The sequence below is a fragment of the Siniperca chuatsi genome, linkage group LG8 (assembly GCF_020085105.1).
Source record: "Siniperca chuatsi isolate FFG_IHB_CAS linkage group LG8, ASM2008510v1, whole genome shotgun sequence".
NCBI lineage: Eukaryota > Metazoa > Chordata > Actinopteri > Centrarchiformes > Sinipercidae > Siniperca > Siniperca chuatsi.
The window spans coordinates 22,281,975-22,304,249 of NC_058049.1; the positions used below are offsets into that span (position 1 = coordinate 22,281,975).

Sequence of the window (22,275 nt, forward strand, 5' to 3'; positions counted from 1 at the left end):
CTTAAACAATTTGACCCCTGCTGCGTCCACTCCAAACTACCCAAAAATCTACTGCTCAAACCCTTTCCAGACCAATATTCCCCATCACACCACCTTTACATGCATCATTCATTTCATTTCATTTCATTCTTTTCAGCCATCATTCATTTTATTATTTACACCTGTGCTTTTCCTACTGTGACATGTCAAAATGTCTGCTGTGAAAAAGCTCTATTAAATCTAGGTTTAGTCTGAATTAGAGCCTGACCATTACTGGTCATAACAATTTTTAGGCTGACAACAATATCAACATGTGTTAGTTAAACAAATCAGATAATGATATATCTGCCGTTTCTTTTTTTTTTCATGAATTCAAAACATAAACAAACATCTTTGGATACCTTAGATGTCAGGCTGTAATTAATCCAGACAAACATATAAAAAGTAAGCCAGAGTACATAAGGTAAAGTGACACAGCTCTTGATTATAAAATAAATCTGGCAACTAGAGGTTTCTCTAAAATGTGGGGTTTGGCAGATTATTCACTGTAGTGTAACTCTTCAATTCTCTGGTTTATCAGTGAACTGTGACAAGCAGAGTGACAGATGTCTCATATGAAAAGGGTCCAATGCTGGTTGAATGCTCATCATTAGAGCCGCGTTATATACGCTCGTCCTCTGCATGACATGGATGTATCCTCACTGCCGTGCATTATTATAAACCATGACAAACTGGTCATGGGTCACATCTCTCACCCGCATCACCTCACTCTCCCTTCCTCTCCTTGCAGTTCTCACTCATTAGTTCAGTCTTCTTGCCTGTGTAGTTGCTGTGGCTGCTATGACAAACAATATATTAGTGTTCAGGTTTGCTGTCTGTAAATAGTTCTAAAACTGTAATCGTGGACATTTAAATTAATATAAAAACCATGAATGTTGTGCAGCATTTAGTATGATGTTATTATAAAGACTGCCTTTCTCTCGCCTCCCCCAGACGTCCAGCGCCCCTGCAGGAAACGATTAGCTTAGCTTAGCACAAAGACTGGAAATAGGGGGAAACAGCTAGTCTGACTCTGTCCAAAGGTAACAAAAAGGCACCACTTAAGCTCACTAATTAACATGTTATATCTCGTTTATTTAATCCCTCCAAAAACCAAAGCGTAAAAGCAACATGTTGTGGTTTTATGGGGGTTATGTGCCAGACTATTTCTTGGCTGGGAGCAGTGACTTCCTGGAGTGTTGTTGTCACTGTGAGGTTGCCAGGTAACCAGACTCCATTCTATCTCTTTCTAACTGTTTTCAGTCTTTACGCTAAGGCAAGTTCACCAGCTGCTGGCTGTAGCTTCATATTTACCATAAAGACATGAGAGTGGTATCAATCTTCTCATCTAACGCTCTGCAGGAAGGCTAATACGCGTATTCCCCAAATTGTGAAACTTGTTATTATTACTGAGCTTCAAAGTTCATTCTCGACCCTGGAAACAGCAGTTTACAAAACAATCTCACCATAAGCTCCGTTTAGTAGCTGTTCCCCAGCTTTCGGGCATATCACTTGTTTGATCAGTTTTCATGGAACTGTAGAAGTTCAAATTTCTATTTGTTTCTCAGCACTTTAAAGCCTTCTCATCCACATTGGCTTAAAAGTTGAGTCTCAAACTCAATCTGCTGATGAAGATCATGGGATATGATCTGGTACCCGGAGAACAGCTACTAAATGGACCTTCAGGTGAGATTGTTTTTTTCAGCAGTTACTATTACATTTACTGTTATGGAGTAATTTATCATGATTAAGATTTCAGATCAAACATTTATCTTTTGTTTCATTTACATCAAAGAAGCTATTACCCCTCACCCATTCAGCTGGCCCATCAATAACACATAACCATGCAGCCAATACATGTTGCCTAAAATAGTATGCATTTTAAAAGAGCAATTATGTATCTAAACATATAACAGATTTATGAAAGTTGGGTCCCAGATAATGTGTGGCACACAGGTGACCTGTGATGTGGACGCTGATGTGGCCTCAAGTCACGCATGAAATGACTCCCTACATGCACATTTTACAGCGGAGCAGCAGACAACCATGTATGCAATATGCAGCGTCACTGTAATCCTCAACTTATCTGTTAAAATCATTTCCAGCATCATTGTAATTACAGTGGATCGTTGAATTGCTTTTACTCCATCCTACTACAGGCGAAACAGACACACATGCAAACACACACACACACACACACACACACACAGAAAGAGAGAAAGAGAAAGAGAGAGAGAGAGAGATATGCCGTTATTTAGTGAAATAAAAGCGGTTGCCATGGAGGGATTTGGGACTGGAATCACATGATAATTTGAGAGATAAATTGTTTCCTTTGTGGATTCAGCTATAATCCAGCTGAACGTTTGCCACATTTGGACTAAACTTCACAGCCGTACAATTCATCTCCTCTAAAAGCAGGCTTAGAGGTATGTGTGCGCATGTGTTTGTATGTCTGTTCATGTTGGGAGTGTGTATGTATCCAAAACTGAGCTTACAGAGTGCAGTGACCCAGTTCCTTCACCTCTCAAAGGAACAACTCGACTGATAACGGAGAACATGTCTCTTCATGCGTGCACAAACATGCACAGAAACACACTTGCTTTGACACATACAGATGGACAAGCATGCATACGGCCATGCTTAGAAATGTGTGCACACCCACCCGCCCTAGTACACACACACACAAACACACACAAACACACAGGCTGTTTAGTAGGATATTTTGGATTCAGTGCATTATCTCCAGTATTTGCTGAGTAGCGGCTCTTGTTTCAGAGCCAGTGGAGCTGCCTGTAGTTGCTTATGAATAATTAAGAGCTCCAGTCTTTCTGAGAGAGAACAAATCTAAAACACTCCTTTCTTCTCTTCTCCCACAGATATCTCTGCGCTCTGATCTGGGCGCTCACGGCACGTTTGTGTCTTAGCAGCCCATCAGGGTAGAATTCCCACAATCCTCTACTGTTGTATGCAGCAAATATAACAATAAGCTCATGGTAACAACTTAGAGCGATGATCTAACAAGGCAGCAACCTTGTTACAGGCAGAGTGGGTGATGAAGTTTCAGTAGGCTCTATGGTTATTACACGGTTTTAATGGTTTCTAGGCCAAACCATATCCACAAAACACTCTGGGTAACTGAATCTGTACGTCTCTCATGTCAGCATACACTCACATGCATACTGCCATACACTGCATTTATATGCTCACAGACATGTAGAAACAAGACAGTCAAAGCACTCAGGCAGCATCACACTAGACCTCACCTCACCCCTACTGTATGTCCTTCTCGGCACAACTCTTTCTGTGCACCAAAATTTGAATGATTTTTCTGAGCTCTGAGTGAGTGACGGATTTACAAAGTATTTGCCCTTAAGTGAAATGTGTAGACCCACTCTGAGCTGTAAGCCTTCAAACAAGCATTCCACCTTTTAGCTATACTGTACATTAAACATTTACTGTCTTTTGAAAAGGAGATGTTCTTTGGGGCAAAGGTTGAATGTATCAGGACAGAAGTCTCAGTAAATGTGAATGTGAGTGGGAGCGCAGATGGACCCTTTGGTGACCCTTTATCCCTTTATACCATTTAAATAATTCACACAACTGCACAAGTGCAAATATAAGATTTAAATAGCAACCCCCCCCCCCACTATCTCAATTTTGAGTTTTCTCTATTTAAACAAATGTGCTTTTGGTTTTTCTCTTCAGGTGGAGGTTTAGCTACCAACACATTTGTGAATGGCTTTGAACTGTGCCAGCAGTACGGCAGGCTGTAAAAAACTAAGAGATTTGTTGAAACACTCAACAGGAGGATTGATGCAAGGTCAAACAGTGAACAAGTTTCCTTTGAAAATATTTGTTTAAAATGCCAGTAGGAGAATGCAGAGTGTGGGCAGTAAAAAACAAGAGCTGAGAGTGAGTCAAAAATAAAGCCAGAGGTACAACACAGCTTACTGTACATAGTGCTAAATCATCCTACCTCAAATACTTAACTGCAAGTACTGTAGAAGTGTGCAGATATACATGTACAAGACTGTTTGGAAGAGTTGTTGCTTCTTTGTTAAAATTTCAAATACTGTACTGTTTGGAGAGCAGCATGTCATTGAATCAGCACTTTTCAGGATGTGGCGAATAGCTTGTTATAATACTGCAGTTAAGGCGTCCGTGTGTTGCTTGTGTTTACCTGCAGGCCCAGTGGTTTCCAGCGGACGTTCCTGAGCAGAGCCGGCGTGGAGCTCAGGGTGTTCTGGGGCCTTTTCTTCAGCGTGAGGATGACTCCACATGGGTCTTCTCTCAGAGCGTTAACCAGGTTCTTCAGCTGCCAGCCAACCTGAGGAGCACACACACCGGGCTACCGAAACAACTGCTGCAAACCACTACACGCACACACATACACACGCACGCTATACACGATGCACTGGGAGAACCAAATCTGCTGAGGAAAACCACCACGCACAAATATTAAGCTCTAAAAACTGTTGCTGCAAACCACCACACGCAGGTCCTGACACTACCCGTTTAAAGCACCACATAATTATTTTTGGGCATTTTATGCCTTTTTTAGACAAGGACAGTAGAGACATGCTACTATTTAATATATGATTGCAATGACCATGTCAACTGTTTATACTGTATATAATCTATTAGCTCTATCTTATTAGATACCCCTAGCTAAAATGAATGCAGCCCTGTAACAGATTGTACTTTGATGAAGGTTATAATGTTCACTTTTTGCTGAAACTGTTTTAGAGAGGTGTTGATTCAATGACTGCATCCTCCAAATTTTGTGGTACTGTTGTATTGTATTGTGTTATAATGAGAGGTGTTTCTAATTATTTAGTCTAGCCTCATTGATATAAATGGGGTAAACAAAATATTAATCACACTTCTCAGCATAACACAATACAATTCAAGCATGAAACTGAAATTTCCCTGTATAGCACTACAGCAACATGATACGTTTAAACAGCTATCACCTAGTTGTATGAGTCTCATACATACTGCTTTTGTAACCTCTGTACTTAACATGTTTTACTAAATCTTCACCAAACCGGTTATTACACTTTCTGGCTACCAATAGAGCAAGACACAACCACTATGCACCCCACTGCCCCAGTACCACTGGTCTGAAGACATTGTCATATTGAAATAAAGGGTGGCTTAGTCAGTATGGTTAAGTTCTAAGGAAGAGAGAGAGATAGTAAAAGAGTAAGAAAGAAGTGCTGACTGCAGTGTTTCCTCGTGGTTCCGGCCAGCCTGTCTCCAGAGCTCGCAGCCCTCGTCAGGCCATTGATTGGCTACACTGGTCTCAGCTACTGGAAGTGTCCGCAGAGGCCACCACGCACACACACACACACACACACACACACACACAAACTGAACTGCTTATTCCTGACATAATCATGACCAGCCTGTGTCAGCCTTTAGTGGCCCGTTTCCTGTTCTCCTTGGCCCAGTTCAGAACTCTGGGTTCAGCCAGCGTTCACCAGCAAAAAGAGCCGCCATGGAAGTAAGTTACTACTGTATGTTTTGTCCTGTTCTGTCCACTTAAACAAAATGGGGTATACAAGGGCACACTCGGACTCACCAGGACTGCGATCATTCATTTGTGATATGATTTATCAACTGTAATTCATAGTGACAGAAATACGGCTAGGTATCAAACAGAACATACTGAAAGAAGTACCCAAAAACTGGCTTGGAATCTCTTGTTTATTATTCTTTGATTAGGTTATCAAAATTTACCATTTACCAACATTTACCATTTGAGCACTTTGCCTTCTTTTATTAAAGGAATAGTTTGACATTATGGGACATACGCTTATTTGCTTTGTTGCTGAGAGTTTGATGAGAAGATCGATACCACTCTTACATCCGTTTAATATGAAGCTACAGCCAGGTGACAGTTAGTTTAGTTTAGCATTGAGAAGCAGGGGGAAACAGGTAGCCTGGCTCTGTCCATAGGTTAATAAAATCTGCCTACCAGTAAGCTCACTAATTAACACGTTCTATCTTGTTTGTTTAGGCTAGCTGTGTCCCCCTGTTACCAGTCCTTATGCTAAGCTGAGCTAATCCTCTCCTGGCTGTAGCTTCATATTGAACGGACAGATAAGACAGTGGTATCAAGCTTCTCATCTAACTCTCGGCAAGAAAGCGAATAAGTATATTTCCCAAAATGTCGACATATTCCTTTAACAAAAGAAGTCAAAGTCCTCAAAGTGTTTTGCTCTAGCATCTTAAAATTTCAAACAATGCCCAGCCTTAGACAGAGAATTAATTCATCCCTGAAGGAGTTTGACGTTTTCGTGCCAAAGGGAAATCCCAAATTAACTGAACAGAACTGGACCATGATCATGCTAAACTTCTCAACCCTTGTAAGATCCACCACTATAGTGGACAGCACACAGTGTATGTTAACTGCAAACACAAAGCCTATCCTAACCAGGCCAGTTTAGAACTGTTCTGTTATGCAAATACGCAGAGAGCAGAGGGAAACAGGGAGAGACCTACCAAAATAATAATAGAACATAAACTGCTGCTGGAGAGGTTTTTCAAATCTCCGGGGTCTTCATTATTTTCCCAGATGCTATTACCTCCACATAATTATGTTGCCTCTTCAAACAATCAGTTTGTTATTTGAGCAAATTCCACATTTTACCTCAAAAGAGAAGCTGAGCTAAAAACTACGAGTCCTGTTTTGAAGTGGGTCTCAAACAGAAGCTCATGCATAGACATGAAGGCAGTGCTTTTGCTAAATATGTGGGATAGGCCTACATAATAATTCTATAATGTAATAGAATTTGTTCATTCAATAGTCACACTAATCTAATTTTTAAAAATGGAGCCTCACTAGATATCAGCCGTGATGTTGACAGAGAGTTTGCTGGTAGTGGGTATCCATCTTCTCTCCTCAGCTGCTCGATTTAAGTTTGAAAAAAGAGCTATATTTACTAGAGACTTCCCTCTGCTGTTCTCCCCCTTCTCCCCTCCTTTTCTTTTCATCCTCTTCCTCCTCTCCCTAAGTCCCTCTTTACTTCCTCCTCCCTTTTTTGCCCCACTCTCCCAGCTCTGCCTCATACCAGCATCCCCTGACTACTTCATCCTGTTTCCTCATCACACACACACACACACACACACACACACACACACACACACACACACACACCTCTGTCTCCCCCTGCTTATCTTCTCCCCCAGAGTGAGGGATCAGAGTGGTGAGGGTCTAGCTGTGGGAGTAATGAGGGGTTGGAGCTGAGAGCCTGGCAGGGTGCGATCTGCACTGTCACCCCGAGGAGAGAGAGGGAGAGAGATAACACACAGCTCCCTCACGTGTCAATCAACGCCGCTCCCTAGCGCCTGCATGCACACTTTCGCATGAGCAGCACCTATCGAGACGTACGAGGAAATACTTACGGAAAAAGCACACAAAAGACGTCTACACACAGAAGACACAAACCATTTTTCCCCCCTTAGAAATCTCAAATAAACGCTGGAACCAATCGTTTGTGCCAGAGCTGACAGCACAGGCAATAGACAGCGCACTCAATCACATGCTCTCACAAGGCACCGTTCCATTTAAAATGGCTGCCCATTTTTGTGCTTCCCTCTGATGTGATGAGTTGAAGGCAGAAATTCAACTTATTCAAGTCTGAAAGTGGAACATGAGTTCACATTTCAAACCAGACGCCTCCTACAGGGGTTTCGTATGACAATGGGAACAAATTCCAGAAAGAGCGAGCTGACAATCACACTGGACTGAACAAAGGTCTTGTAACAATCGTCCTATAATCTGCTCCTGCGGCAAGTCTAATTAGCCTACATAGCGACACAGGCATAAGACAGGAAGCACCATGGTGTGGTGGCGGTGGCGGTGGTGGTGGTAGCAGACATCATGTACTTTGACATCTCCTCAACATAGCACAGAATGGAGAACAAAAGACAGTTTGTAGTGTGTGGAAACACATGGAAAGTACATTTCCTGTGATTCTTTATGACTACAGCGTTGTGTTTGGAAGTGTTTTAACTCACCACTGTCTGGTGGTTGACTTGGATCACCTCATCCCCTGCATGGATCTTCTTACACTGGTCTGCAGGAGACTGCAGAGGCAGAAATTGGAGAGGAAAAGGACAATGGAAACAAACTCAGGATATATTAAGGCATGGATTCGGTGTCAGTGTGGATTTTTGAGAACATAAATTGTGGTCGGTGGAGTGTCAAGCTTCCGAGTGAGTGAAACAAAAACTCACATTCTCTGTGGTGCCGGTGATAACGTGGAGTCCATCATACGTCGATTTAATATACATTCCCTGAAACACAAGCACACGCAAGCAGGGAGGGAGGATTCAGTACAATACAGAGTACACAGGGAAACACACGATATGTATATTTTACTTCTGTGAGTCTGTAGTATAGAGTGGCTTTATCAGAGCTTTGTTTTATTTTTTATTTTACTAAAACAGCTGCTGGAAACAAGAAAGAAAGAGAGCAGAGTTTGCAGGTTGGAAAACCAAAAACCGTTAGCTAAAAGACATTAAAACGCTCTGTAGAGCTGATGGGAATTGTAGTCAGTCGTTCACTGTGGGATTGTCACCACCAGTGACCCCTTTGAAATTACACATAATCATTTGGTCCATGGTTTATATGAAAATATTGATTAGTGCAGCTTTAAAAACAGCTCTGGTGGATACATGTGTATGCATGCTCAGATGTGTTCTTACCAGCCCTTCACTGGGCATGATGCTGGTAAGGTGGACCACCTCCAGATGGGCAGACTGAGAGACCAGAGAGTCTGACGACAGAGAGATGATGTGGTCGCATATCCCTGCTAAGGTCTTACACTGGAGATGGCATCGCAGGTAAAGAAAGCAGAGTGGGGAAAAAATAACAGGAAAAGAGAGAGAGAGAGTGAGTGACAAAAAGAAAAAGACAGAAAGTTATTGAGATTGGTTTTGGTCCGCGAGGGATGCTGTGACCTAGCTGGAGGAGGTGAAACAGAAATCATTTCATCAGATTGTTCCACATCGCCACTTCCATCACTCCAGCACACAAACTGTTTCCTGTCACAGTCTGTCCACAGGCATGCCCACAAGACACTGTCACAGACAGAACAACACATCACCGATACCAGCCAACCCCAAGGTGCCCAGATGACATTTTCTAACATCTAAATTACAGAGCATAGATTTCATTTGGTGGCATCTGTAATTTTTTTTCTTCACGTCAACTAAACAAAACCCGACATATTGTGGAGTGGTTAGATTATCTGTGCTGCCCTTAAATTCCTAATACATATTACCCATCTGAGTGCATCTGAGCAAATACGGCAAATAAAAAAGCATGGCTTCACCTAGCCTTTGTTCTAAATAAACCGCGACTGTTTTTCAGGCTATTTGTCTGCTTGGTCACGCATGCAAGTTAATTTATCATCAGCAGCATCTCTGCCTTCTAATCTTGGCTGACTGACTGCAGTAGGCTTACAGAGACTGTTACCCTGGTTATCCTGCCTCATCGCATCGCTGCTTAGCACACACACAACACACACACAAACACACAAACACACACGTACGCTGGAACGTAACAGACATACATATAAGAGAATATACGTTGTCTACATTCACACAAGCAGCATGACAGTGATGAACCCTGCATAAAATAATCTTCTGATCTCAATCCTAATGAGCAATTACCGGATTATAGTGATGAAATGAACAGATGAGATCTTCAACACACACGTAGCGCAAGCATACACACACACACACACACACACACACACACACACACACACACACACACACACACATACACTATATAGCTCAGAGCCTATGATTCAGTCAGTGTGATGTTATTTGAACGTTACACTGCCTGTTTAGTTGTCTGTTTATACAGTAATATTATGTTCTAGTCAATGTGTACGCATTACCTAATGGGATACCCAGGACTGTTCATGTCATCCACAGACACCAAACAACACTTTGACAAACTTTAATTAGAAAAAACGAAAGTGAAAATAAACAAAGAAGTAAGAAATAAGTAGGGGAAAAGTAGAATCAGAGTATATCTAATCCTAAATCCCCAGCTGGAAACCACAGCAAGTGACAGTGTTGTGGCTCTGCTTGTATGGCTCTTAGATCGTTGGACTAATAGTCTTGACCTGGGTTTAACACATGCCAAGAGACAAAAGGGCCAGTTACCAGTGTGGAGACTCTCAACTCCTCGAGCTCTGACACACCCAGCCTTGATCTGACACGCCTCTGGAGAATCAGAGTGCAGATTAAAGGGAAGTTAACTTATGTGGCTGGCTGGCGTGAGATTTAAGAGCAGTCAAACAGAAAGCCAGACATAGTACGCTGCCAAATGGATGAAGCTCTGGCTGCACACTAAAACCCCCCCTCCGCCCACCACCTCACTCATTCTTTCTTGCGCTTTCTTCCTCACAGACTCGCACCTTCTCTCTCACGCACACACACCAACGCACATTTACATGCTAACACACACCAAGCGAAATTGTGTAATGCATCGTCTCCACATGCAAATATAAAGCTGAGCCGAGACACAGAGAACGATGGAGGGAGGGAGAAAGAGAATGGAGCAGAAAGGCAGGGAGGTGGGAGGGAGGAAAGGGGAGAAAACAAGGGAAAACACACAACTAGGGCAGTCTTATGTAATTCCTCTCATCCTTATGCATGCATGCACATAAAAAACAGACACACACACACACACACGCACACTTCACGCTCCATCAGACACACAGACTCACACATGCTCATATCTTATCTTTCTCTTTCACACAAACGCACACACACACACACACACTATCCCTGTCCATCTGATTGCTGCAGGCCGTAGTCTGGAGGAGAGCAGAGTAGCAGTGAGTTTTGCATTATTGAGCAGAAGCTGACAAACGTACAACTGCCACTACACACAGAGCATTAAACAGTGTCTGAACCCTATGCCGGATGCACACTGGAGACGCTCTCATACAGCATGTCTGTCTGGATCAACCGCCATACATACATTACTTAAATGTCCAGTACGTAGGATTTAGTGGCATCTAGCGTTGAAATTGCAGTTTGCAACCATTTGAATACCGCTCAAATCACCCTCCTGTTCTAAGCGTGTAGGATTGCGGTGGTCGCAAAATTTGAGAAATCTAGAGCCAGTGATTGGTTTGTCCGTTCTGGGCTACAGTAGAAACATGGCGGTGCAACATGGCGACCTCCGTGGAAGGGGACCCGCTCCCTCCATAGATAAAAACAGCTCATTCTATGGTAATGAAAACGATTCTTATTTTCAGGTGATTATACACTAATGAAAACATACTTATAAATACTATATTCCATTTCTGCCAATATCTCCTTAAATGTGAAAAGACATTTTTTTCTGTAAGCCTGTAAAAATACATCAGTATTTTTTTTAGGATCAGTATCAAAAGAAAAATACGCATTATGCAGACTGGGTCCTTTTAGGGTACAGTTATTGGATATTACTAATGCATTCCACTGTAAGCAGCATAATAATGTTGCAACTGGTTCAGGTGTGTCACATTTTAACTACTTTAAATAATTATGTCACAATAAAATTATTGAGTAGTTTAATCTGTAAAAATTAAATTTGTATTTTATAAAATGATCATTCATGTGTATGTATCAGTGGAGTAAAGTCTGTCAAATACAGTAGAGTAAATGTACTACATAACATTTCATCACTGGTCTGTAATGTAGTTTTCTGATAGTTAGTTATTAGTTAATTATTAAACTTTACTAAAAAATTTGATCTGTCCCACATTGGCTTAAGAGACACTGCTGTATGTCAAACATCCAAAATACAGCAAACATTTTCTACTAACACATATGCAAACCAAAAGAAAGACATTCGTCCAATAGTGTATATTGGCTAGAGCTACACCATTTCATGGAATTTGCAACAATTGGAAATAGATTGTTCACTGAATAGCATAAAAAAGACAGACTGCTGTGCTAATTTGTATCCTTTTCACTCATCACTTAAGCTTTTTCCAAGTAACTGGCTAACTTGTGTTTCATATGTGAATAGCCAACCCAGCCTTTGTCCATGGTCCATTTTTTTTTATAGTTTTATATATATATATATATATTTTTTTATTTTTTTTTTATCTTACTAAACAATATATTGCATGGCTTCCAATAAATAAGGAAATAGAAAATAAAATTGTACTCCTTTGTATATCATTAAGAGGACACATTGGACAAGTACACATTCCTTCTTTCAAATGGAAATACTGTCCAGAGCTCAACTGTGCATCATCATCTTCATCCTCTATATGCGTTTGGGTGCATGTTTGCATGTTCCTATGTGTGTTTGTGTGTGGTGTATAGTTTAGTGGTAGTGTCACTTCACTTCCACTTTATTAATTTCTAAAACACATATAAACAATTATCAGCAAGGAAGCAGCATCTAAAAACAAACACCTCCATCTCTCTCTCTCTCTCTCTCTCCCTTCACGCTGTCTCCCTATTTCACACATAAACCTCCCACACATAACAGTCTTAGTCATGTGTAGCCTTTAGTCTGGCACCCAGGGTTTTGTGTGTGTGTGTGTGTGTGTGTGTGTGTGTGTGTGTGTGTGTGTGTGTGTGTGTGTGTGTGTGTGTGTGTGTGTGTGTGTGTGTGTGTGTGTGTGTGTGTGTGTGTGTTTGTGTATGTGAGTGCACACATGTGCAGAGCCATTTAAATATTTTAATTTGCCTGATGTCACTGTCCTGTGCCATTAACAGGTCTGTAACAACAGAGGTAAACAACAACCACAAGGTGGACAACCAAAACCACAACCAAAAAGCTACGGGGGGAGCCATTTTGACAAGGGGGGCATCGCACCAAGGGCAGACCAACATCTCAAATACAGTCTCACGATTGGATTTGTTTATACTGTAGAAATATGTAATACAATTGCATATATATCATATAATGACAGAACATCTGATCTGGGATTTATTTCTTGGCATAAAATGCTCAGATATTTTTCTATGAACTCCCCCTGCAAACATTTTATTTGGTTTCTTCCACCTGACCTTGAATGGCAGCAGGAAGTGTCCCAATCCAACTGTCAGCCCGGATCAGACACTAGCTGCTCACTCGGTTTCACACGTGGACACAGACAGTTCTCTGTCATACATGCATGCACACACACACGCTCACCCACACACACACACACAGATGCTAAACTGGAGCTTTCAAAAGGCCTCAGGCTCGCTTGCACTTTAAACATGCACAATTTTGTGCCATAAATTAGAAGAGAAGATTAATACCACTCTCACATTGGTATGGTGGGCTTAGCTTAGCACAAAGACTGGAAACAGGGGAAAACAGCTAGCATGGTTCTGACAAAATCTGCCTACCGGCACCTCAACAACTTAGTTATTAACATATAATTAACATGTTATGTTTCGCTTGTTTAATCCATGCAAAAACCGAAGTGTAAAAACGACAACTTGTAGTTTTACAGGAGTTTTACTATTTCTTGGCCGGGAGCAGTAACTTCCTGGAGTTGGCACTGGTTGCCTGGCAACTGCTCCTGTTTTTACACTTCGGTTTTTGAAAAAAATTCGATATACCATGTTAATTAATGAGCTTTAAAGGTGCTGCTAGGTAGATTTTGTTATCTACGCCAAGCTAGCTGTTTCCCCCTTTCCAGTCTTTATCTAAGCTAAGCTAACCATCTGCTGGCTGTTGTAGCTTCCTATCTAACGTACAGATAAGAGAGTGGTATTGAACTTCTCTAACTCTTGGCAGGAGAGCGAATAAGAGAACTATCCCTTTAAAGCAACATGGACTTTGCTAGACTCAGAAAAAAAAAATGTCTACCATATGTATATGACCTGTGCCATATATGTTATGCTCATGTGTGATGTGACCAGAGAGAGAAGGACACTGTAATAAAATGTGACTATACTGTATACACTAGGATATTAGTTTTGTTGTGACTATTTTATCTATCCATTTAATAGCTGTCATTGTTGGCAATGCCATGGTGCCTCTTCCCTGTTTTCGCTTCCTTTTAATAAGAATTTGAAATTTTAAAAGAGAAACTTACCACATGGAGAATCTTATTCTCTGTCTCATACACAGTGCAATCCTGTAAAACGAGAAGAAGACAGAAAGTGAGAGAAGAACAAAACATGAGATGGAGAAAGCATCTGAACATCCGCGCAGAGGCTCAAATATCTCCCTCCTCCAAATATAACAACCAGGAAAAGAAGGAAATAAGAGAAATGAGATGGCCAACAGGAAGACAGATAGATTACTTCTTTTTCAATGGAGAACATCAGCAGTCAGCTCTTTCATTTCTAACCTTCCACATTATGCATATTACTTTATAATCTAGGCAGACTAAAACATTGGATTGAACAGTTCTTATTCTGCTGCCTGGAGCTTCATGTGCCTCCGCAGGATTTAGAAACTACATTATTTGAACACGACAGATTGTTATTTAATGATAGCTGATAGTTAATCTATTTCTGGGAAAGCAGCCCACTGAATCCACCAGATGTGCATGGTAGCAGTTAATTCATCTGTTTGATGCATTAGTGTGGGCAGTGCTACCACCTTTGTCTGTCTCGCTGCACCCTGGCAGCCACATGTTCATTTGGCCCATTGTGGACCTACGGTGGCCCCTTTCTCCTCCCTCTCCTCTGGCCCTTGTAAGAGGGGATGGGTGTTATCTGCTCAGCTCCAGGACTCACTCTGGGCACACGTACAAACACACTCTCACACACTCTAAGCAGGCTCTTACAGGGAGGACATGGATGGGGTCCAGGAGAGCAGACATAGTTTCTGTCCAAACAATGAGATTTCTACAGTATCAGAAGAGTGTGAATGCATGCACCTCCAGTTTCATTTTTTTTAAAAGTCATTTGTCTGTGTAAGTGTGGTGAGTCTACATAAGAAAGCGAGCCAGGGGGGGAGGAGGAAGAGGACAGGAAATTAAGGGATGAGAGACCCCTAGTTCATTCTCCATCAGGGCCCATAAGTTAAGTAGAGGACGAGGTCTAACAGTGAGTCAGTGAGTACTATACCTAAGGCTGTTACTGAGAGCTACTCGTCCCATCAGTCATGCTGCAAACAGCCTGTGGCAGCAGGCATATGTTCCACTCATAATCAAATCTATAGAAATGAGCTATAGAACAAAACAAGCCGTATCTGCATTGATGTTCCCAATCCAAACCCACTTTAGTTCTGCCCTTTCAATTCAAATCATGATCTTTATTATATGAGTGTAATGAATATGGACATGATGGATTGTGCGATGCATGCATCCTGTGTGTTTGTGAGTGTGTGTATAAGCACCTGTTGTACAATGGTAGTTAATTCTAGGCAGAGCTGCACAATGTTGTTCTTCAGTAATGAATACTCTGTCACACTGGCAAATGGAGACCTGAAGCAGACAAAGAAAGACAAAAACACAGAGTTCATAATCTGCATAATCTGACAATGAGAGCTTAAAAATATGGTGAACTTTTGTAGAACCTTTGGATTAGCGTACTGGCCGTGCTCTTATTCTAAATTTTGTTATTGTTTTTATCAAATGCTCCTGTCTGTCACAAATTGGAAACGGAGCATAGTGTTTCTTTCTCCAGATTGAAATAGGTCTCAAAATCACATGTAAAGTGGTCATATTATGCTCATTTTCAGGTTTATATTTTATTTTGAGGTTGTACCAGAATAGGTTTACATGGTTTAATTTTCAAAAAACCCCATATTTTTTCTCATACTGCACATTGCTGCAGCACCTCTTTTCACCCTGTGTCTTGACCGCTCCATTTTTAGCTAACAAGTGAGGCATCTCACTTATATTTGATCTTTGTTTTGAGACCACAAGAATCACTGGAGAGACACTGATTTTGTGGTTCCAAAAGTATTTGTTTCTGTTTTATATTGTGAGCATAGCTGATGATGTTTTGACAACAGATAGACTTAATCAGATAAAGTTGGAAAAAAAAGAATACAACAGTTTTCATGCTATAGTAACAGAAGTATAGTATACATTAGCACAGAATTTATATATTCAGATTTTTGTGATCATCCTTACTTGATGAAAATTGGGGTTATTGCCCTAAAAACTAACGGTCAAATTTCCAAATTTATTATACAGCCTCAGGTGTGGTCCCTACCTGTCGAGCCAGGCTAGCAGGTTCTTGGCTGCACCAATCAGATCCACCACTGAGGTGAGGAAATCATTGGGTAGCCTACGGGAAGCTCGTCCATCATAGTGTCCGCCCCTCCGCCGGCCCAGGATGAAGTTCTGGAGGTTCTTCGCTGAAGCATTCAACTTGTGGGACAGAGTCCGGAGGTTCTCTGTCTCTAGGCCATAGTTCTGGAGGACAAACAGAGTGATTCATTTTAGAAATGACTTTTTTTGGTCAGCATGTGTTTTACTAGGTCCCTTCAAAGGCACGATGGTACTACACCTGGCACCTCACTGTAACAACGAGACTCCAGGAAGTCACTGCACCCAGCTGTTGTTCATTAAGAAATGGTTACACCACATAACTCCTCACAAACATTTTGACATTTCTGTTTGTGTATGGATTAAACAAGTGAGACACAATGTGTTAATTAGTGAGCTTAGAGGTGCTGGTAGGCACATTTTTTAACTTTGGAGACAGCAAGGCTAGCTGTCTCCCTCTGCTTCTAGTCTTTGTGCTAAGCTAAGCTAATCAACCCCTTGCTCTAGCTCCATACTTAATGCAAATACATGAGATATATATCGATCTTCTTACCTCACTCTCGGCAAGAAAGCGAATAAACCCATTTCCCAAAATGCTGAATTACAGGTTTATGAAAATTCTTTATATATTCACAAAAAACATGAAAGAGTAATTTATATTTTGCAGCATGTAAGTTATGAGCCACAACATAACTTACACATACGTACTTTTATCTGTCTAAATAAGGATGATCATTCCACGAGTTTTATAGGTTGACCAGAAAAAGTATTGATTGAATCATAATTGGTTATTCTGAGTGGAATGAACTGAAATTAGAATTACTATCTCTGAACAACCATTAGCACTTTCATAAAACAGTCACTTTCTACACTAGTACAAGAATACCAAGCTGGTCGAGTAGCCCATTACTGCACTGTGACCCTTTTAAATAAAACACACACACACACATACACACACATAGACCCACTGAGCCACATTGGTCAGCATCCCAAGGCACCTCCAGTCATGTCCTGCCTGACAGAGCCTGATTCCTGCTGACACAAAGGCTACACACACACACACACACACACACACACACACACACACACACACACACACACACACACTCTTGTATAGTCAGATGCACAGGCTTAGCTAGACGTATCTATTCCTCCTCTGCCTCAAGATCTATTCTACACAGTCACGACCACAGTGACTACAAAGGAGAGAGGGTTTCACAGTGGCAGCAGGAGAGAGAGAGAGAGAGAGAGAGAGAGAGAGAGAGAGAGAGAGAGAGAGCATTGAGGAACTAAAGAGGCAGAAGACAAGAGGGAGAGAGAGCACCCAGCTATGCATCTCACTAAAACTGGGTCATGCATACACTGTGTTCTGTATAATCTCCTGTTTTCTGTCTGAATGCAGATGTATACATGAACTTGGAGCGTACATGTTTGCACAGCTGTAATTAGCCTGTCCTATGGTTTGATCTAAAGCTGTGTGTGGCTCTCTCCAGAGTGCTGAGATGAAGCGGGGGAATAATGCCCTGTGTCGACTGTCTGAATGACTGTGTGTGTGTGTGTGTGTGTGTGTGTGTGTGTGTGAAGAAAGTGAAAGAAATCATTTGAGCAGTGTGTGCATAATCTATGCCCGTGTGTGTCAAATCAATACAGTAAGAGGGCGATGCCATTAGAGCAAAGCCCCCCCCCTCATGTCGATCTGGTTGCCATAGCAGCCATGTGTGGAGTGGCCTCTCCTCAATGCTGATATTTCTACCATTGTTCGCAGAATCACACTCAGACATCGTTTATGAAATGTTTAGGCAAAAAGGGTGACTTCACCATTTAATCCTTTTCTTTTCAAAAGTAAAGCATTAATCAGTCTTGCTCCACTGTACATTCACTAGTCTTCAACGTAAGCTTTTGCAGACCACTTGCACCAAAATCTAGAGTAGCTAACCTCTATCAAGAGATTATTGATTGTGCGTGTGTTGCTCTCAGCTTGGAAGATCTGGGTTCACTGCTCAACTCAGGCAGATGAGCTTTGTATAATGAGTGAATTTTTTATTTTTACTGCAGGTTTTTCTTATTTACCCAAAACAAGTCCAGTTACAATTTTCTACTATTGGGTACTGGATTAAAAATGAAACCAGTGCTTTTCCCCCTTGATTGTCATATAACAAGGGCTGTTTTCAGTTGCTTAAAAACAGAATACAAATTATGAAGCTGTACATGGTTTGATTTGTTTGTAATGAGCTTTTTTAGGGGACTGTTTCAAACAAAGTGTTTTAATTAATATGCCCTTGAGCATTTAACAACTAGGGAAAAAAAACAAAGTGCTATAACAAAAAACAAAAAAGGGAGAGAACAGTAAGACTAAAATGACTTGTACAAAAAGGAGACAAACATACATGCACACACACCTATTCAATAACTTTCACATAACCAACAGGATTTTAAAATCAATTTGGAGTCACACAGAGTAGCACTGAAAAGGAACCAACATAGAGAGCTGACTCATCTGCGTGAAAGAGAGGAGATGATGACATGAATCACTTTGTCAGAACAAAAGTAGAATCGGGGCATAGTTCCAAACATAATAACAAAGATACCTAATTATTATTATGCCAAGATATTTAAAGTTTCAGAGTTGTTAAGTTTTTAAGAATTAAGTTTTTTGTAAGCTGTTCTGGTATGGAGGCAGAACATCCGGTCATGAGTTTTCTTCCAGGTGCTCTGGTTTCCTCTCGAAGTCCACACATATGAAGACTGAAACTCTAAAGTCTTGATGTGAATGTGTTTGTTTCTGTGTTAGCCCTAACAACTATACACAGTGTCTCTGCCTTTTGTCCTGTGTCATTAGACAATGATGCCTTTCCTCTGGCACTGAAGAAGAAAAGGAAGGTATGGAAATTAAATGGAGTTTGATTCACGCTAATTGAATGGCATTTCTTAATGTTATTTAAATTCCACTGATTGTTAGACCTTAGAAGGAAATAAAGCTAGGTCTAGCATATAGAAAAGAGATGTGGCCCTAAAATAGAACCCTTGGAGACACCACAATGACTGCCTGAATATAAAAAGTTAATCTCAACCTCACCAGCTGACCCAGAGGGTACAGTATAAAGTTACAATTTGTGTGATAGATTTCACAGAGAGATAACCGGGACTCAGCCAGGTACCAGTTAGACACGATCTACAAGATACAAAGAGATCTGTGAAAAAAAATATTCATTTATCTAAACTACTATAAGTTTTAAAAAGATAATAAACATACGTTAACTGAGTAGATTTTCTTATCATTTGATTATACATATACTAGCTGTACACAGTATGTTAGCTGTCTAAGTATGTGACAATGGGAAATTGTCAAATACTTGCAATTAAGTATTGCAATAATCAATAGTTCTGTGCAAAACTGTGGCCTGGCTGCTATAGCTGACTTTGAATAACTGCTTGAGAAAGAAAAGGTATATTTGCAGTCCTCTGCTGAATTTTTTGCTGAGTTAAATTTAGATGTTTTAATTTACTCAATAACACTTTTTATGTAACTTCAATACAATGACACCTATGTCTATGTCATTTATGCATGTCTTTCAATTCATATTTTGGGATGAGCAGTCATTTTATTCCATATGACCATTTCCCAGCACATCTTGCTGAAAATTCATTGCATCCACAGAAACCTACTTAGCATAGATGCTAGGGGCAAAACCTGAATGCATAGACATAAAAGAAGGGACTTTCCACATTTACAACAAGACTGAAAGCTCAGTCATTGCTTGAAACTTGCATCGATCCAGGGTCACGCTCAAGCTCCAATTTTTTACTGCAGAAAGACCAGAAAGTCATAACGGTTGAGCCAGGGGAACAGGTTTTTGATTTCCTTATTTTGGATTATATTGCTGACAACAGTGAATTGTCCTTTATTATCCAAATATTCAGTGTCTACAGGTACTATAGAGCTGTGTCCCTTTGTTACCCAGCGAGTACAGTTAATGAGAGGTATGTCAGTTGAGATTTGCTTTCCAGAGGCTACCTTAAAGGATAATTCTGTGTGTTAATAATAATGTTTTATTATAACTTAGGTCTCATTTTTGTGGTTTTGCCCACAAAAATGACAAATGTCAGTAATACACATGAAAACTGTATGTGCACACACCCATGGCAAGTTTGGTATAGGTCAAAGTTCAAAGAGTTTGATTTCTCTTCCAAATAAATTTGGCCAACTTGGGTCTGATTTTCTGACTGCTCGTGTTTCTTCCCCAGATGCCGATGTGTTCCCCGATCTCAGCAATTAACTTGGTGAATACAGTGCTATAATATCTGATAGGAATGAAAGCTAAAACTACAAAAAGTAAGACCCAAGTTGTAATGAACTGGAATTATCCTTTAAGACTAGTCACAGCAGTAGTTTTAGTGATAGCCCTTGTCTGGCATCGCTATATGTGTGTCTGGTGTGTGTCCAGTTCCAAGACACATGGTGATTGCTGCTCTGGGACACTCATTCCCATGCTGGAACATTTGAATGAGAAGAGGTGCTGATTAGCACACATACAAGCATACACACACTCTCACACACATTCAAACAGCCCCAACTAATCCAGCCATGTGTGCCTGGGAGATAAGGTGCATCCTGCATACTCATTCTACATACTCTCTCTCTTCCTCTCTCTTTCCCTCTCACTCTCCCTTCCTCTCTCTCTCTGGGAGAGTAGCACCTAATTCCCCCTAATTCCCTAATCCTGAGCAGGGCCACTGCACATACAGTCAGCAGTGACCGAGGCAGTACACACAAAGCAGGGCCCAAATGACAGAGGATTTTTCTAGCCATTTCTTAAGCCAATATCAATAACTGGTGGGGGGAAATAAACAACAACCAATATATAAATCTTTCTACCTGTGAGAATTTCTTCAGAAGTTATATGAAAGAAAACTATTCTTATTCAAATTTGGTCTTAAAGTAATTCTGGCAAGCAGAGTAAAAATGGTCAGTTTATATATATATATATATATATATATATATATATAAATTTTTTATGAATCTTTTTACAATCTGGTTATACATAAAATTAATTCTAAAATACTGATGGTGGATATATAGTGGATACTAAGGCTGGGTATGGTTTGAAATTTTCGGACGCTAGTGTAAATACGATATCTGAGTTTCAGCACCAAAACCAAAACAGTATTTTGTCTTTGATAGCCTATCTTATATGTTTTTCCACAAAAACCTTTTTTTTTTATTTAACAAAAGAAGCCAATATTCTCAAATGTCAAAAAACTTTGCCTAAATAAAACGGTCTAAAAGTGGCATCATTTAGCTATAAATCAGCTGTAGCTGGGAAGCTAACTGTTAACACGCGAGCCAGCCGGGATCATTCTAGCAACATGCAAGCTTCTTTGTATTTTCTCTGTACTTTACTTTTCTTTACTTCCCCCTGGCATTTTGTTCCCCTGGCATGTTGTTCTTGGGATTGTACATAATTTCATTCAGTACCATTGACTCCTGTTTCCGAACCGTCTGCAAACCAGTCCAGTTTACACTCAGGTAGAGGAGGGTTAAATAAAAGTGAATGGTGCAGCAACGTTTGCTTTCTCCATTTTGGGCTCTCCATTCTCACAAAGGTTAGCACTGTCAAGACAGTTTGTTTTTGGTCATCGGTGCACATTCATGTGTCAAAGTTCAACAAAGTTGAACTCAATGAGCAAATCCACTTATTGCTAGAATTACACTGGAATTAATTGGTTATGCCACAAAATGTTGCCATTTTAAATGCTGGTGTGACTGGGCCTTTAAATTTTAAATCTGACCAGGCATTTGATGCCAACTTTCCATACTTTTTCAGTTTTTGATACACGATGCTATGGACTCACTGCAAAAGAATTGGGATTCAATACCCGGTCCTATTGGATACTGTATATGTTGGAGAGTGATAGTTCCTGGTAATAATGCCAAAATATTTTCTTGGCATATAGGACAATCAAAACCAAATATCAAATAATCAAATCAATAACAATACTTTAGTTAAATAACTAAAATGGAGTGTAAAAAGAAATATAAAAATATAAAGCATGTACT

At 40.6% G+C, this 22,275-nt stretch overlaps 1 protein-coding gene across 10 annotated transcripts in view; it reads right to left on the bottom strand.

The window, feature by feature from the left end:
• The window catches only part of si:ch211-26b3.4 (connector enhancer of kinase suppressor of ras 2), a 62,938-nt gene that overhangs the window by 23,631 nt on the left and 17,032 nt on the right, over window positions 1-22,275 (bottom strand). For 9 of the 10 annotated variants that reach the window (XM_044204595.1, XM_044204592.1, XM_044204593.1 and 6 more), the window contains 7 exons: window positions 16,162-16,364; window positions 15,338-15,425; window positions 14,085-14,126; window positions 8,734-8,853; window positions 8,263-8,322; window positions 8,044-8,112; window positions 4,199-4,345 (listed from right to left, as the gene is read on the bottom strand). In XM_044204595.1, coding sequence (XP_044060530.1) covers window positions 4,199-4,345; window positions 8,044-8,112; window positions 8,263-8,322; window positions 8,734-8,853; window positions 14,085-14,126; window positions 15,338-15,425; window positions 16,162-16,364 — 729 coding nt within the window. The remainder of the gene's footprint in view (window positions 1-4,198; window positions 4,346-8,043; window positions 8,113-8,262; window positions 8,323-8,733; window positions 8,854-14,084; window positions 14,127-15,337; window positions 15,426-16,161; window positions 16,365-22,275) is intronic. The other variant, XM_044204599.1, reaches the window with a different exon arrangement.